Below are 15,628 nucleotides of genomic sequence, written 5' to 3'. Positions count from 1 at the left end.
CACTGAGGATAGCTCGATCTGAGCATCAGCCCCAGATAGGGGTTGTTAGGTGGATCCTGGTCTGTACACATGTGGGAATCTATCTCCCCTGCTCTCACTTAAAAAAAAAAAAGAAGAAGGCCCTGGCCGGTTGGCTCAGCAGTAGAGCGTCGGCCTAGCGTGCAGAGGACCCGGGTTTGATTCCCGGCCAGGGCACATAGGAGAAGTGCCCATTTGCTTCTCCACCCCTCCGCCGCGCTTTCCTCTCTGTCTCTCTCTTCCCCTCCCGCAGCCGAGGCTCCATTGGAGCAAAGATGGCCCGGGCGCTGGGGATGGCTCTGTGGCCTCTGCCTCAGGCGCTAGAGTGGCTCTGGTTGCAACATGGCGACGCCCAGGATGGGCAGAGCATCGCCCCCTGGGGGGCAGAGCACTGCCCCTGGTGGGCGTGCCGGGTGGATCCCAGTCGGGCGCATGCGGGAGTCTGTCTGACTGTCTCTCCCTGTTTCCAGCTTCAGAAAAATGAAAAAAAAAAAAAAAGAAAAAAAAGAAGAGGGTTTGAGAGAAGTCAGTAAAGTGCCTAACATAGTGTCTGGTACATAAGATGCAGTTAATATTAATAAATAGTTATCAGCTTGGTTGCCATAGTTGGTTCACCCCTTTAGGCATTGTTTCTGTAGTTCCACTTATCCAACTGGCTCCTATTTCTATTCCTGTCTCTAGACCCTACTTCCAGGCCACTGACTCTTAGCAGTAGAATCTGAAAGGTAATTGTGCCTCCATGTGGTCCAAAACTGTCCTGCTGAAGCTACTCAGAGTTTATATTAAGAATCTTTCTAGCCCTGGTCGGTTGGCTCAGTGGTAGAGCATGAGCCCAGCATGTGGAAGTCCCGGGTTCCATTACCGGCCAGGGCACACAGGAGAAGCTCCCATCTGCTTCTCCACCCTTCCCCTTCTCCTTCCTCTCTACGCATATTTCTCTCTTCCCCTCCCACAGCCAAGGCTCCATGGGAGCAAAGTTGGCCCAGGCACTGAGGATGGCTCTCTGGCCTCTGCCTCAGGTGCTGGAATGGCTCTGGTTGCAGTGGAGCAATGCTCCAGAGGGGCCGAACGTCACTCCCTGGTGGGCATGCCGGGTGGATCCCTGTTGGGTGCATGCGGGAGTCTGTCTGTCTGCCTCCCCCGTTTCTCACGTCAGAAAAATACAAAATAAAAATAAATAAATAAATAAGAATCTAATCCCTTTTTTTCACCACTCCAACTCCAACCTCCTCCCTCCCACTCACTCTTAAACCTGTACATATACACTACCACACTACCTTCTGGGCTGTTGGCTTGCCAGAAGTTCTACATTTCTAAACATATTATTCAGGCTGTAGTCCCCCAGGGTTGGACTTTGTTTCTGTTTTAGTGAGAAAGAACAACAACAAAAAAAAACTAAACTTCTTTTAAAGATAGTAAGAGGTGTAAAGTTAGGATATATTTGAATTTTAAACTTGAATCTTTATTATTCCTACTGGAAATAGAAATAGCTGGAGTACTTTTATTGTCCTCATTATAAATAAATGTGGTTCCTAGAGAAGATTTTGACATGTTCTTAATTAGTACTTGCTGGTTTATGATAAAGAAAATATGATAAGATGTAACACTTGAAAAATCTAAGTGAAGAGTATATAAGTATTATTTGTATGTATTTTTTTCTCCATCTGAAATTTTTTCTTTCTTTCTTTTTTTTTTTTTTTTAGCATGAGAGAGAGACAGAAAGGGAGAGAGATGAGAAGCATCAACTCGTAGTTGTGGCACTTTAGTTGTTCATTGATTGATTCTAGTGTGTGCCTTGACCAGGGGGCTCAAGCCAGCGACCTTGGGCTTCAAGCCAGTGACCTTGGGCTTCAAGCCAGCAACCATGGGGTCATGTTGATAATCCCATGCTCAAGCCCCGACCCGCGCTCAAGCTGTACGAGCCAGCACTCAAGCTGGCGACCTTGTGGTTTTGAACCTGGGACCTCAGTGTCCCTCCCAGGTCAACACTCTATCCACTGTACCACCACCTGTCAAGCCATCTGAAATTATTTCTAAAGAAAAAATTGAAATGTCTAATTCCTGAACATTATAGATTATTCAATTTAAAAATATGTTTGAGAAAATTAAATTATAATTATTTAGGATTTGACATCCATTACCAATAATACATCTTTTACTTGGGAGACCAGATTATGCATATTAATTAAAGAATAATAAAAGTTGATTATTTCATAAAGTACTAAAGTAAATGTCAAGTCCTAAGTGTATGCAATAGCCTGTTTGTGAGGATGTTTAGTTTGAAATTATCATCAAAACTAAAAACCCAGTTTCTAAGGAACCTGTGACTCTTTGGAAAAGTTAAAAAGAAACTTTTTGAAAGAATTTTTTCAGCAATGCTGAAGAACCACCTTTCACTTACTAAGTAAGCATATGCCAGAGACTATCAGATTAATGAGGTTTACCATTAACAATTTTAATCAAGTGCTCCAACTGTGCTCTGAGAGACACTCTGAAGAGTTTTGCCTTTGTTCCCTTTTACAACTGGCCTAGAGTGAGATTCCTCATCTACCTTATTACTTTTGTTTGTTTTTTCTTTTGCCTTCATTGTATTTATCTCCCTCTGCTTGCATACTTTATCACCTGAACATTTGAGGTAAGGTACTAATTTCTGTGTATATATGCCTACTTATTGTAAAATATACTTTACATATATTTTTAAAATACCAAATGATAATTGATTTGGTTATAAGAATAATTAGACATTAAAGCTGCTTACTAAGAAAGTATGTTAATTTGTAAATGAAAGTAAATTTAATTTCAAAAGCTAATCATTTGCAGGTTTCTATTTCTCTTAGTAATTTAATTTTTTTTAAAGTGATAGTCTAAGAAACTTTTTAGCTCAAATGTCAAACATAGAATAGAAAACACGAATTATTATAAAAGTACTTGAGCATTCTGCACTGTTTTCTACAACCATTTAATCACTTCTTCATGAATCATAATAACTATTTTTGCTTCAGGCCCTGTATTCCTTAGCCCAGCCATTAGAATGCTCCATGTTCAATACAGATATATGACTAAAGAAAATGAAGCATGTGTCCTTTTGGTTTGACATTTCTTTTTGTCTATTTTAAATGTCAGTTATTTGAAGTATTAGTATTAAAAGGGGTTACTTAGGCAATCTCCCACTGGCAATATAGAATACTGGAAGCTGAGGCTGCCTTTCTGTGCGAACAGAAACCTGTTGCCCTTCTGCCCTCTTTATATAACAACTCTGAATGTTCACTTCCAGAGCAGCAGCGGTTTGTGCTTGGTGCACTGCGACCTCCTGGCATCATTAGCCTTCAATAGCTTTGTTTGTACAGCCTCACAAGTAAAGAAGAGAGAAAATGCCCTGTGCCGAGTATTCTTTTCATGTGCCAAGTCTAGAGGAACTTGTTGGAGGTAAATACAATACTAACTTTAAGTTTTTAAAATTATTCTAAGGAGCCTGACCAGGCGTGGCGCAGTGGCTAGAGCGTCAGACTGGGATGTAGAGTACCCTGGTTCGAAACCCTGAGGTCACCAGCTTGAGCGTAGGTTCACCTGGTTTGAGCAAAAGCTCACCAGCTTGGACCCAAGTTCGCTGGCTTGAGCAAGGGGTTACTTGGTCTGCTGAAGGCCCACGGTCAAAGGTACATATGAGAAAGCAATCAATGAACTAAGGTGTCACAATGAAAAACTGATGATTGATGCTTCTCATCTCTCTCCATTCCTGTCTGTCTGTCCCTGTCTGTCCCTCTCTCTGACTCTCTCTCTGTCCCTGTAAAAAAAATAAAAGGAAATTTTATTCTAAGGAAAAAAATTAAAATATTCTAAGGTATGATTTATGCAATAGTACTTTCATTACAGAACTCGTTTTCCTTTTCAGTATTGTTCTGTACTATATATTTTTATTGAGAGTGCAAAATTCTGCCCCTCCTAAAAAAATTAAACTATTTGAAAATTCTTGATTATAATTTTACAGAATGAAAATATAGTAATCCAAGATTTAAGGGTGTGTGATGCCCAAAGAATTGCACAGTTTTGCTTTAACTTTTTACCAGTTACAGTATTCTTTAAATATATAACCTGCTATGGTGTATTAATCAGGTTCCCAATATACTGTTCCCTGCCCCATATGACAGACTGCCAGTGAACTTACTACAGTACTTGCTTATATTTCTTTGTCTACATTTATTTTTGTATTGTTCTCTTGTTTGAACAATAACTTAAGCCAACTTCATAAGATTAATTAGGAGGGGAGATAGATAATAAAAAGAAAAGGAAAATAGGAATAAAAAATGAGACAGGAAATTATTAATCCAAAATTGTATAGCCTGTCAGAATGCTAACGTTTGTTTAATAGCCTTTAGGTTCTATTCCGGTGGTAACTCTAACACCTAGCTTTATTTCTCAAAGTGCTGTCCTGGTAGTTCCTCTTTCCCTCTGATAAGGTTGAAGTCAAGAAGTGTACCCGCGTTTTACTCGGTTGTGGCTCTCTCCTCTTACACCTTCCTATTTTCTTCCTCAAGTAAATCGCAACTCGTAAACAATGTGTATTGCTAGTACTCTGCTTCTATTTCTTTTCTATCAGTTTTTCTGTCTTCCTTGATATGATAGGACAGCTAAGGCTAGATTTAGATGACTTGTTTTTAGAGAGTCTGATTCTACAAGACTCAAACTTCTAGAATGGCTGACACTACTATCAGAGAAAATTTTATCGGAACTTTTCAAATGTAAAAGTACATTGCTTTTGCCCTGGCCAGGCAGCTCAGTGGGCTGGAGTGTCATTCCCACGCACCAAGGTTATGGATTCTATCCCCAGTCCGGGCACATGCAAGAGTCGACCAATGACTGTATGAATGGGTGGAACAACAAATTGATGTTTCTCTTTCTCTCCTTCCCTTCAGCTCTAAAATCAGTTTTGTTTTTTTTGGGTTTTTTTTCTGTTTTTTTGTGTGTGTTTTTTTCTGAAGCCGGAAACGGGGAGAGACAGTCAGACAGACTCCCGCATGCGCCCGACCGGGATCCACCCGGCACGCCCACCAGGGGCCACGCTCTGCCCACCAGGGGGCGATGCTCTGCCCCTCGGGGGTGGGGGGGTCGCTCTGCAGCGACCAGAGCCGAGTTCTAGCGCCTGGGGCAGAGGCCAAGGAGCCATCCCCAGCGCCGGGGCCATCTTTGCTCCAATGGAGCCTTGGCTGCGGGAGGGGAAGAGAGAGACAGAGAGGAAGGAGAGGGGGCGGGGTGGAGAAGCAAATGGGCGCTTCTCCTATGTGCCCTGGCCGGGAATCGAACCCGGGTCCCCCGCACACCAGGCCGACGCTCTACCGCTGAGCCAACCGGCCAGGGCCTCTAAAATCAGTTTTAAAAAATGTAGATTGCTCTTAGATTTAGCACTTTGAGATATCTATGTTTGCTTTTTTACTTTATTGAATTATAATGTATCAGTAGTAAAGTACACTAATCTTAAGTATATAGCTTAATCAATTTTAAGACATTTACACCCATGTCACTCCCATCAAAATCAAAATATAAATTATTTCCCTCATTCCAGAAGGCTCCTTCATGCAATTTCCCAGTCAGTATCTCTAAGAGGTAACTACTGTTCCAACTCCTGTCACCTTAGATCAGTTACTTGTTTTTGAAATACATGTAAGTGCAATTATATAATATATACTCTGTGTCCTGCTTCTTTTGCTCAACGTGTAAGCTTCAAGGAATTTCTTGCATGTAATTGCTTACTTTCTATCAGTTTAAATATTTACATTTCAATAGGTCTTTGGAAGATGTCCTCACCTGGCTACACGGTTCCTTAGTAGTTTATAATCATGATGATTTTTACTGGTATTTATGTGTCTTAGTGTTAAGCCTAATCCGGAGGGACTCGAAACATGGACACGAACAAAGTCTGTCGATTACACATCAAAGCTTTATTGTCTTAGCTTGGCCAAGCGGCAGCAACTCCAACAGAAATCTGAGGGAGAGCGCGCTGGCCCTTTGTTCCACCTAGTTTTTATAGTTTTGTAAGTGGGAAGTCCAGAAGTAAAAAATTGCAATTAGGAGCCCTTTTCCACTATTGGTTATAGTCATATGTCCTTTTACATGATAGGACCATGTTCTATTTGCAAGCCATACATCATTTTGGAGAAAACAAAATTTACAAGCCAACACAATGGTAGAAAGATGTCTCTTTACATATTAAAAGGCATTCCCATATTATCTAGTGTTTATCTGCCATCTCTCTGTCCAGAGTCACACATGTTAACCACACGCAATTACATAGGAGAGGTAGTTTCGGTGGGGACAAATGCCCGCAAATGGCTCATTGCTATAAGAAAAGGTTTATTGGCCCTGGCTGGTTGGCTCATCGGTGGAGCGTCGGCCTGGCATGCGGGGGAACCGGGTTCGATTCCCGGCCAGGGCACATAGGAGAAGCGCCCATTTGCTTCTCCACACCCCCCCTCCTTCCTCTCTATCTCTCTCTTCCCCTCCCGCAGCCAAGGCTCCATTGGAGCAAAGATGGCCCGGGCACTGGGAATGGCTCCTTGGCCTCTGCGCCAGGCACTAGAGTGGCTCTGGCAACAGAGCGACGCCCCCCTGGTGGGCAGAGCTTCGCCCCTGGTGGGCGTGCCGGGTGGATCCTGGCCGGGCCCATGCAGGGGACTGTCTCTCCCCGTTTCCAGCTTCAGAAAAATACAAAAAAAAAAAAAAAAAGAAAAGAAAAGGTTTATTTTGGCTTTTCTCTCCCTGTACCTGGCTAGCCATTCATCCCTTTCCCCACAGGTGTGGTGGAATGTCTGGGAATCCATGTTTTCCTCCCCTTTGAATTTACAATACAATGCCAAGGGCCATCCTGGTTTTATGCCAATCACACAGTACAGAGACTATTTCTCACAACTTCTCTGCACACCTTAACCCAAAATAATAAAATGTTCTTCAAGCCTCTTAAAATATGAATATTGATTCTGTAGCTTTTGGTACTTTACAACACCTGTGGGTGAGGTGGCGCAGTGGCTCCTCACTTAGTCTTCATGATATCTTGTGATTATGTGTCTAAGGTTGAATTATTTCATTAATAAGACCATTTCCCCCTCTTTTTTAATTATACAAGTTGTCCCAGTAAAGCCCAAGCTCTACGTCGATCAGGCATCCCTGATTCGATTTCCCCACACAGTGGAACACTCCTGCTTGTAAGCAGGGCTGGCAGCCTCTTCAAGACTACTCTTGAGGCGGCTATGAGGATACTAGTTATCAATGCTGAGACCAACTGCCACCAGAGGAAAGACACGACCGACTGACATACAAGCATACAAGTTAGTTGCAAGAATCACACAGGCAGTTTATTACTCACAAACCCTTTTGGCGTGCCTGGGTACAGCTGAAGGGGGCCTGTCAGTGTGCTCCTCTCAGCTGTCTTTGGTCAGAGCTCAGAGCTGCATGGAGACAGTCCACATTCACTTTGGAGTCTGGGCGACTACTCAGCAGGGGGCCCCTCAGCTTTAGTACCTTTTCTGGCCAAGGCCTTCTCACAACAGGATTATCACCTTAACCCACCTCTTTGGGAGTTCCTGGCAGGGAGCCCTTTTTATGTTAATTTACTGAAATGTTACATCAAGCCACTTTTAAGATGTTCCTAGGGAAGTTTCTTGTTTATGTTAACTTACAGAGTTATGACATCAGGCCACTTCTTTTCTATGTATAACTTCACACACACTAACTGGGCCCTGCTCGAAAGTCAGAGTCTGTTTATCACATCTGCACACACTATATTAATTCCTATCCAGACGGCATAGCTTTATTTAATTCCCTTAATTTTAATATTATATCTTAATTACTTTTATATATCTTCCATATATTTTTGTATTTCTATATATTTAATTACTATAACATTATATTACTACAACACAAGTTTAGGTTGGAAATACGACACACAGAAAATTTGAGGGAAGATTTAATATGTGGTGACAATTTAATGTTAAATAATCATTTTCCTGTCTTTATTAGTTTTGCAGAAGGGACTAAAGGATAACTTTGCTGATGTCCAGGTCTCTGTAGTTGATTGCCCTGATTTAACTAAGGAGCCATTTACCTTTCCTGCAAAAGGTAAGCAGTTTTTACAATTAGCTTTTATTTTTCAGTCCTAAGCCAGAATTATTTTAAAGTATCTACAAATAAAGGATATTATCCTAACTTTTAGATTAAATTGTGCTTAATTTCTGTGCTCACTGTTTTCTTATATTAGTCAAATTATAGTTTGTTCCCTGTGGAAAAATGTTGTTTTATGCACTTTTGTAACTTTCACAGGTTATATAATAAATGTTCAGTAAGCTAGCTTTTTTTTTTTTTTTATTAAATTTAATGCAGTGACATTGATAAATCAGGGTACATATGTTGAGAGAAAATATCTCTAGATTATTTTGCCATTTGATTGTGCTGTATACCCCTCCCGCAAAGTTAAATTGTCTTCTGTCACCTTCTATCTGGTTTTCTTTGTGCCCCTCCCCTCCCCTAACCCCTCTCTCCTTCTTCACCCCCTCCCCCCTCCCCCAACCCCCCCCCCTGCCCCTGTTGCCATCACATTCTTGTTCATGTCTCTGAGTCTCGTTTTTATGTCCCTTCTATGTATGGATTCATCTCAGTTTTTTTTCTGATTTACTTATTTCACTCCGTATAATGTTATCAAGGTCCATCCATGTTATTGTAAATGATCCGATGTCATCATTTCTTATGGCTGAGTAGTATTCCATAGTATATATGTACCAAAGTTTTTTAATCCACTCGTCCTCTGAGGGACACTTGGGCTGTTTCCAGATCTTCGCTATTGTGAACAATGCTGCCACAAACATGCGGGTGCATTTCTTCTTTTCGAGCCGTTCTATGGTGTCCTTGGGGTATATTCCTAAAAGTGGGATAGCTGGGTCAAAAGGCGGTTCGAGCCTGGCCTGTGGTGGCGCAGTGGATAAAGCGTCGACCTGGAAATGCTGAGGTCGCCGGTTCGAAACCCTGGGCTTGCCTGGTCAGGGCACATATGGAAGTTGATGCTTCCAGCTCCTCCCCCCTGTCTCTCTCTTCTCTCTCTCTCTCTCTCTCTCTCTCTCCCTCTCTCTCTTCTCTAAAATGAATAAATAAACTAAAAAAAATTAAAAAAAAAAAAAAGGCGGTTCGATTTTCAGTTTTTTGAGGAATCTCCATACTGTTTTCCACAGTGGCTGCACCAGTCTGCATTCCCACCAGCAGTGCAGGAGGGTCCCCTTTTCTCCACATCCTCGCCAGCACTTATTCTGTGTTGTTTTGTTGATAAGCGCCATTCTGACTGGTGTGAGGTGATATCTCATTGTGGTTTTAATTTGCATTTCTCTAATGATTAGTGATGTTGAGCATTTTTTCATATGCCTATTGGCCATCTGTATGTCCTCTTTGGAGAAGTGTCTATTCATCTCTTTTGCCCATTTTTGGATTGGGTTGTTTGTCTTCCTGGTGTTGAGTTTTACAAGTTCTTTATAAATTTTGGTTATTAACCCCTTATCAGACGTATTGTCAAATATGTTCTCCCATTGTGTAGTTTGTATTTTTATTCTGTTCTTGTTGTCTTTAGCTGTGCAAAAGCTTTTTAGTTTGACATAGTCCCATTTGTTTATCCTGTCTTTTATTTCACTTCCCCGTGGAGATAAATCAGCAAATATATTGCTCCGAGAGATGTCGGAGAGCTTACTGCCTATGTTTTCTTCTAAGATGCTTATGGTTTCACGGCCTACATTCAAGTCTTTTATCTATTTTGAGTTTATTTTTGTGAGTGGTGTAAGCTGGTGATCTAGTTTCATTTTTTTGCAGGTAGCTGTCCAATTTTCCCAACACCATTTGTTAAAGAGGCTGTCTTTACTCCATTGTATTTCCTTACCTCCTTTGTCAAATATCAGTTGTCCATAGAACTGTGGGTTTATTTCTGGGTTCTCTGTTCTATTCCATTGATCTATATGCCTGTTCTTATGCCAGTACCAGGCTGTTTTGAGTACAATGGCCTTGTAGTATAACTTGATATCAGGAAGTGTGATACCTCCCACTTTATTCTTCTTTTTTAAGATTGCTGAGGCTATTCGTGTCCTTTTTTGGTTCCATATAAATTTTTGGAATATGTGTTCTATATCTTTGAAGTATGTCATTGGTATTTTAATTGGTATTGCATTGAATTTATAAATTGCTTTGGGTAATATAGACATTTTAATGATGTTTATTCTTCCTAACCATGAGCACGGTATATGCTTCCACTTGTTAGTATCTTCCTTGATTTCTTTTATCAATGTTTTGTAATTTTCCGAGTACAAGTCTTTAGTCTCCTTGGTTAAGTTTATTCCTAGGTACTTTATTTTTTTGGTTGTAATTGTAACGGGAATTGTTTCCTTAATTTCTCTTTCTGACTGTTCATTGTTGGTGTATAAAAATGCTTCTGATTTCTGAGTATTGATTTTATATCCTGCCACTTTGCTGAATTTATTTATCAGGTCCAGTAGTTTTTTGACTGAGACTTTAGGGTTTTCTATATACAATATCATATCATCTGCAAATAATGATAGTTTTACTTCTTCTTTTCCAACTTGAATGCCTTTTATTTCTTCTTCTTGTCTGATTGCTGTGGCTAGGACTTCCAGGACTATGTTAAATAAGAGTGGTGAAAGGGGGCACCCCTGCCTTGTTCCTGATCTTAAGGGTATTGCTTTTAATTTTTGCCCATTGAGTATGATGTTGGCTGTGGGTTTCTCATAGATGGCTTTTATCATGTTGAGGTATGTTCCCTGTATTCCCACTTTGCTGAGAGTTTTGATCATGAATGGGTGCTGGATTTTATCAAATGCTTTTTCTGCATCTATTGAAATTATCATATGGTTTTTCTCCTTCTTTTTGTTTATGTGATGAATCACATTGATTGATTTACGAATATTGTACCAGCCTTGCCTCCCCAGAATAAATCCCACTTGATCATGGTGTATGATTTTTTCCATATATTGTTGGATCCGGTTTGCTAATATTTTGTTGAGGATTTTAGCATCTATATTCATCAGAGATATTGGCCTATAATTTTCTTTCTTTGTGTTGTCTTTGCCTGGTTTTGGAATCAGAATTATGCTCGCCTCATACAAGGAGTTTGGAAGTCTTCCTTCCTCTTGAATTTTTTGAAATAGTTTGAGAAGGATAGGAGTTAGTTCTTCTTTGAATATTTGGTAGAATTCCGTTGTGAAGCCATCGGGCCCCGGACTTTTCTTTGTTGGGAGTTTTTTGATAACTGTTTCGATCTCCTTTGGTGTAATTGGTCTGTTTAAGTTTTCTGATTCTTCCAGATTGATTTTTGGAAGATTGTACGTTTCAAGGAATTTGTCCATTTCATCTAGGTTGTCTAGTTTTTTGGCATACAGTTCTTCATAGTATTTTCTTACAATATTTTGTATTTCTGTTGTGTCAGTTGTTATTTCTCCTCTCTCATTTCTAATTTTATTTATTTGAGTCCTCTCTCTTTTTCTTGGTGAGTCTACTTAAAGGTGCATCAATCTTGTTTACCTTTTCAAAGAACCAGCTCCTAGTTTCATTGATCCTCTGTATTGTTTCTTTAGCCTCTATGTCATTTATTTCTGCTCTGATCTTTATTATTTCCTTCCTTCTACTACATTTGGGCTTTACTTGCTGTTCTTTTTCTAATTCTTTTAGATGCAGGGTTAAGTTGTTTATTTGAGCTTTTTCTAGCTTCTGAAAGTGTGCCTGTAGTGCTATGAACTTCCCTCTCAGCACTGCTTTCGCTGTGTCCCATAAATTTTGAGTTGTTGTATGCTCATTGTCATTCGTTTCTAGGAATTTCTTTATTTCTTCTTTGATCTCATTCTTAATCCATTCATTATTTAACACCCTGCTATTTAGTTTCCATGTGTTTGAGAATTTTTGAGCTTTTCTGCTGTGATTCATTTCTAGTTTCATGCCGTTGTGATCGGAGAAAGTGCTTGATATGATTTCAGTCTTCTTAAATTTGTTGAGAGCACTTTTGTGCCCTAACATGTGGTCTATCCTAGAGAATGTACCATGAGCACTTGAAAAGAATGTATATTCTGCTGCTTTAGGGTGAAAGGATCTGAAGATATCTATTAAATCGAGTTGATCTAGTGTTTCCAATAAGTCTGCTGTTTCTTTGTTAATTTTCTTTCTTGAGGATCTATCTAGTGATGTTAGTGGGGTATTGAAATCCCCTACTATTATAGTATTGCTGTTGATCTCGCCCTTTAAATCCATCAAAGTCTGTTTTATATATTTGGGTGCTCCTATATTAGGTGCATAGATATTTATAATAGTTATATCTTCCTGTTGGATTACTCCCTTTATCATTATGTAGTGGCCTTCTTTATCTCTTACTATATCCTTTGTTTTAAAGTCCAATTTGTCTGATATAAGTATTGCTACCCCAGCTTTTTTTTCATTTCCGTTTGCATGAAACATTTTTTTCCATCCTTTTACCTTCAATCTGTGTGTGTCTTTTGTTCTAAGGTGTGTCTCTTGTAGACAACATATGTATGGGTCCTGTTTTCTCATCCACGCAGCTACCCTATGTCTTTTGATTGGATCATTTAATCCATTTACATTTAAGGTTATTATTGATATGTAGTTGTTTATTGCCATTTTCTTCTTTAAAGGTGTATTCCTTTTTCTTTTTTTTTTTCTGTATTCTTTTCCCACTTTATCTGTTTATACCAGGCCCCTTAATATTTCCTGCAGCATTGGTTTGGTTGTAATGAATTCCTTGAGTTGTTTTTTGTCTGGGAAGCTTTTTATTTCTCCTTCAATTTTAAACGATAGCCTTGCTGGATAAAGTAGTCTTGGTTGTAGGTTCTTGTTCTGCATTACTTTGAATATTTCTTGCCATTCCCTTCTGGCCTCAAGTGTTTCTGTTGAGAAGTCAGATGTCATCCTTATGGGGGCTCCTTTGTAGGTGATAACTTTTTTTTCTCTTGCAGCTTTTAATATTTTCTCTTTATCGCTTAGCTTTGGTATTTTAATTATGATGTGCCTTGGTGTAGGTTTCTTTGGGTTTCTCTTTAATGGAGTCCTCTGTGCTTCTTGGATTTGTGAGAGTTTCTCTTGCATTAATTTAGGGAAGTTTTCAGCTATGATATGATTGAACAAAGTCTCTATCCCTTGTTCTTTTTCTTCTTCTTCAGGAACCCCTATGATGCGGATGTTATTTCTCTTCATGTTGTCACAGAGCTCTCTAAGAGTTTCCTCTGACTTTTTGAGTCTTTTTTCTCTTTTCTTCTCTGCTTTCATGCCTTCATTCCAGTTGTCTTCTAACTCGCTGATTCGATCCTCTGCTCTATCTATCCTGTTTTTATTCCTTCCATTGTGGTCTTTATTTCTGATATTGTATTTGTCGTCTCCAACTGATTCTTTTTTATACTTGCTATTTCTTTATTTAGGTTTTCAAACTCCCCCTCCATTGTTGTTCTAAGATCCCTAAGCATCCTTACAATCATTATTTTGAACTCCGCATCTGGAAGTTTGATTATTTCCATATCACTCAGTTCATCTCTCGAAAGTGTCTCTTGTGGTTTCATTTGGATTGCACTCCTTTGTTTTCTCATCTTCTTCTTCTTTTTTTTTTTATTTGTAGAGTTGATTGAGTCTAGGCTTGGTGTTGTCTGCCTCCAGTTTTCAGTTGTGTTATTTTTAGGTCTTGGTGGGTTGGTATCAGCTATTATTTGTAATCCACTTTCGGATTTGGGCAGCTTTGAAGTCTTGATTTGTTTGTTTTCTTAACAGGTGATAGTCTTGTTAACTGATCTCAGCAGGGGGCTTCCTTGAAACTGTATCCAGGAATACTGTGGGTGTAACCTGAGACGCTGAAGGTCTCTTCCTCCAACTAATCTCACTGGGGGCAGGGTTTTTTCTCTCAGCTTCAGTAGGGGGAGGTGTATCTCAGATCTCCATGGAGACCTGAGTTACTGCCCCTCCTCCCCACTTCTTGTTTTCAGCTGTGTCTTGTTGTGCTGATTGAGCTGGATAGATGTCCCGAGATCTCTGATCCGGAAGCACTTCAGCTCTGTTTTGTGAAAGGTTCAGTCCCTCCCCCAGCTATGGCCGCCTCCAGCACGAATGAGTCAGCTTTTTTATTTTGTTTCTTGCATACCTTAGCCCCTCACAGTCTGTCCCTCTCCCTGTCTTTTCCACTTGGGAGATAAGCTGGTCTTTTCAACCCACCTTGCTCCCTGGTCGCCAGGTAAGTGGCTGTGAGCAGTAGTTTCTGCTCTTTTTCCTCTGTGAAATCCTCTCTGGGCTCTCAGCCTCACCCCCCTCCTTCCCTTCCTATAAGCAGAGGAGATTCAGGCACTCCTTACCAGGATTATTGTGGCTTCCTCTTTGCTCCTTGGTTTTTGAGAGCTGTTCTTGCAGTTCAGTGTTGGTTTTTCATGCTGATTTTTTCTAAATTGATTTGTATTCCAGTTTGGTGTTGAGAGCTGGGTGTCTGTGCATCCGCCTACTCCGCTGCCATCTCCATTCTCCTAAGCTAGAATTCTTGATATTACATGAGAGTTTTGTGACTATTATGGAAACATAATTTAATTTTTATATTTTTATTTATTCATTCAACACGTGAAGAGAATTTAAAATTCTTATATTTGAATACTCTATTAGATACTTATATCCCTTCAACAAATTTGCCTAGTGATCATCCAGCCAGTGTTTAAAGTGAAATAATTACTTAATTATTAATTTAATTATTATTAAAGGGAAATTAATATTGGTCGAGTCAATATAATTTGTCAAAGAGTATAATAGAAACCTATATTTGAAGTCTTGATTTTTACAGTAACACTGCAAGGTAAGCATTAGCCCTAGTTTATAGATGTGGAACCCTATGAATCATTAGCCAGAATCAAATCTAGGTCTGCTTCTAAAGTCCTACAGCCTCCAACTATACTCTACTATGATGAAAAATTTGAAGATAAACACTCATAGTCATTCACTATTGTGGGAGACAGGTTGTAAACTGGCAAAGTCCTTATAGCCTAAGGCTTAAAGACTAAACTCTTCTCCACCCTTTTAAGACTAAGATTTTCAAAGATCTTCTCGGCCCTGGCCGGTTGGCTCAGTGGTAGAGCGTCGGCCTGGCGTGCAGAAGTCCCAGGTTCAGTTCCCGGCCAGGGCACACAGGAGAAGCGCCCATCTGCTTCTCCACCCTTCCCCCCTCCTTCCTCTCTGTCTCTCTCTTCCCTTCCCGCAGCCAAGGCTCCATTGGAGCAAAGTTGGCCCGGGCGCTGAGGATGGCTCCATGGCCCCTGCCTCAGGCGCTAGAATGGCCCTGGTTGCAACAGAGCAATGCCCCAGATGGGCAGAGCATCGCTCCCTGGTGGGCATGCTGGGTGGGTCCCGGTCAGGTGCATGAGGGAGTCTGTCTGACTGCCTCCCCGTTTCCAACTTCAGAAAAATACAAAAAAAAAAAAAAAACCCCAAAAAACAAAAACACAATTTTACAGCCTGACCAGGCAGTGGCATAGTGGATAGAGCATCGGACTGGGATGTGGAGGACCCAGGTTCGAGACCCCGAGGTCGCCAGCTTGAGTGCGGGATCATC

The 15,628-nt window shown here is 40.4% G+C and overlaps 1 protein-coding gene across 3 annotated transcripts in view; it reads left to right on the top strand.

Moving 5' to 3' along the window:
* C1H11orf54 (chromosome 1 C11orf54 homolog) overlaps positions 1-15,628 on the top strand; it is a 31,331-nt gene that overhangs the window by 4,493 nt on the left and 11,210 nt on the right. Inside the window, exons 1-3 of one of the 3 annotated variants that reach the window (XM_066248429.1) lie at positions 2,498-2,653; positions 3,293-3,444; positions 8,029-8,127. In XM_066248429.1, coding sequence (XP_066104526.1) covers positions 3,390-3,444; positions 8,029-8,127 — 154 coding nt within the window. In that variant the 5' untranslated portion in view covers positions 2,498-2,653; positions 3,293-3,389. Of the gene's footprint in view, positions 1-2,497; positions 2,654-3,292; positions 3,445-8,028; positions 8,128-15,628 lie in introns of those variants that run through there. The other 2 variants (XM_066248438.1, XM_066248445.1) reach the window with 2 other exon arrangements.

Source organism: Saccopteryx bilineata, chromosome 1 (genome assembly GCF_036850765.1).
Source record: "Saccopteryx bilineata isolate mSacBil1 chromosome 1, mSacBil1_pri_phased_curated, whole genome shotgun sequence".
NCBI classification, from domain to species: Eukaryota; Metazoa; Chordata; class Mammalia; order Chiroptera; family Emballonuridae; genus Saccopteryx; species Saccopteryx bilineata.
Note: the sequence above shows the minus strand (reverse complement) of the source record. Positions and strands in the feature narration are given on the sequence as shown.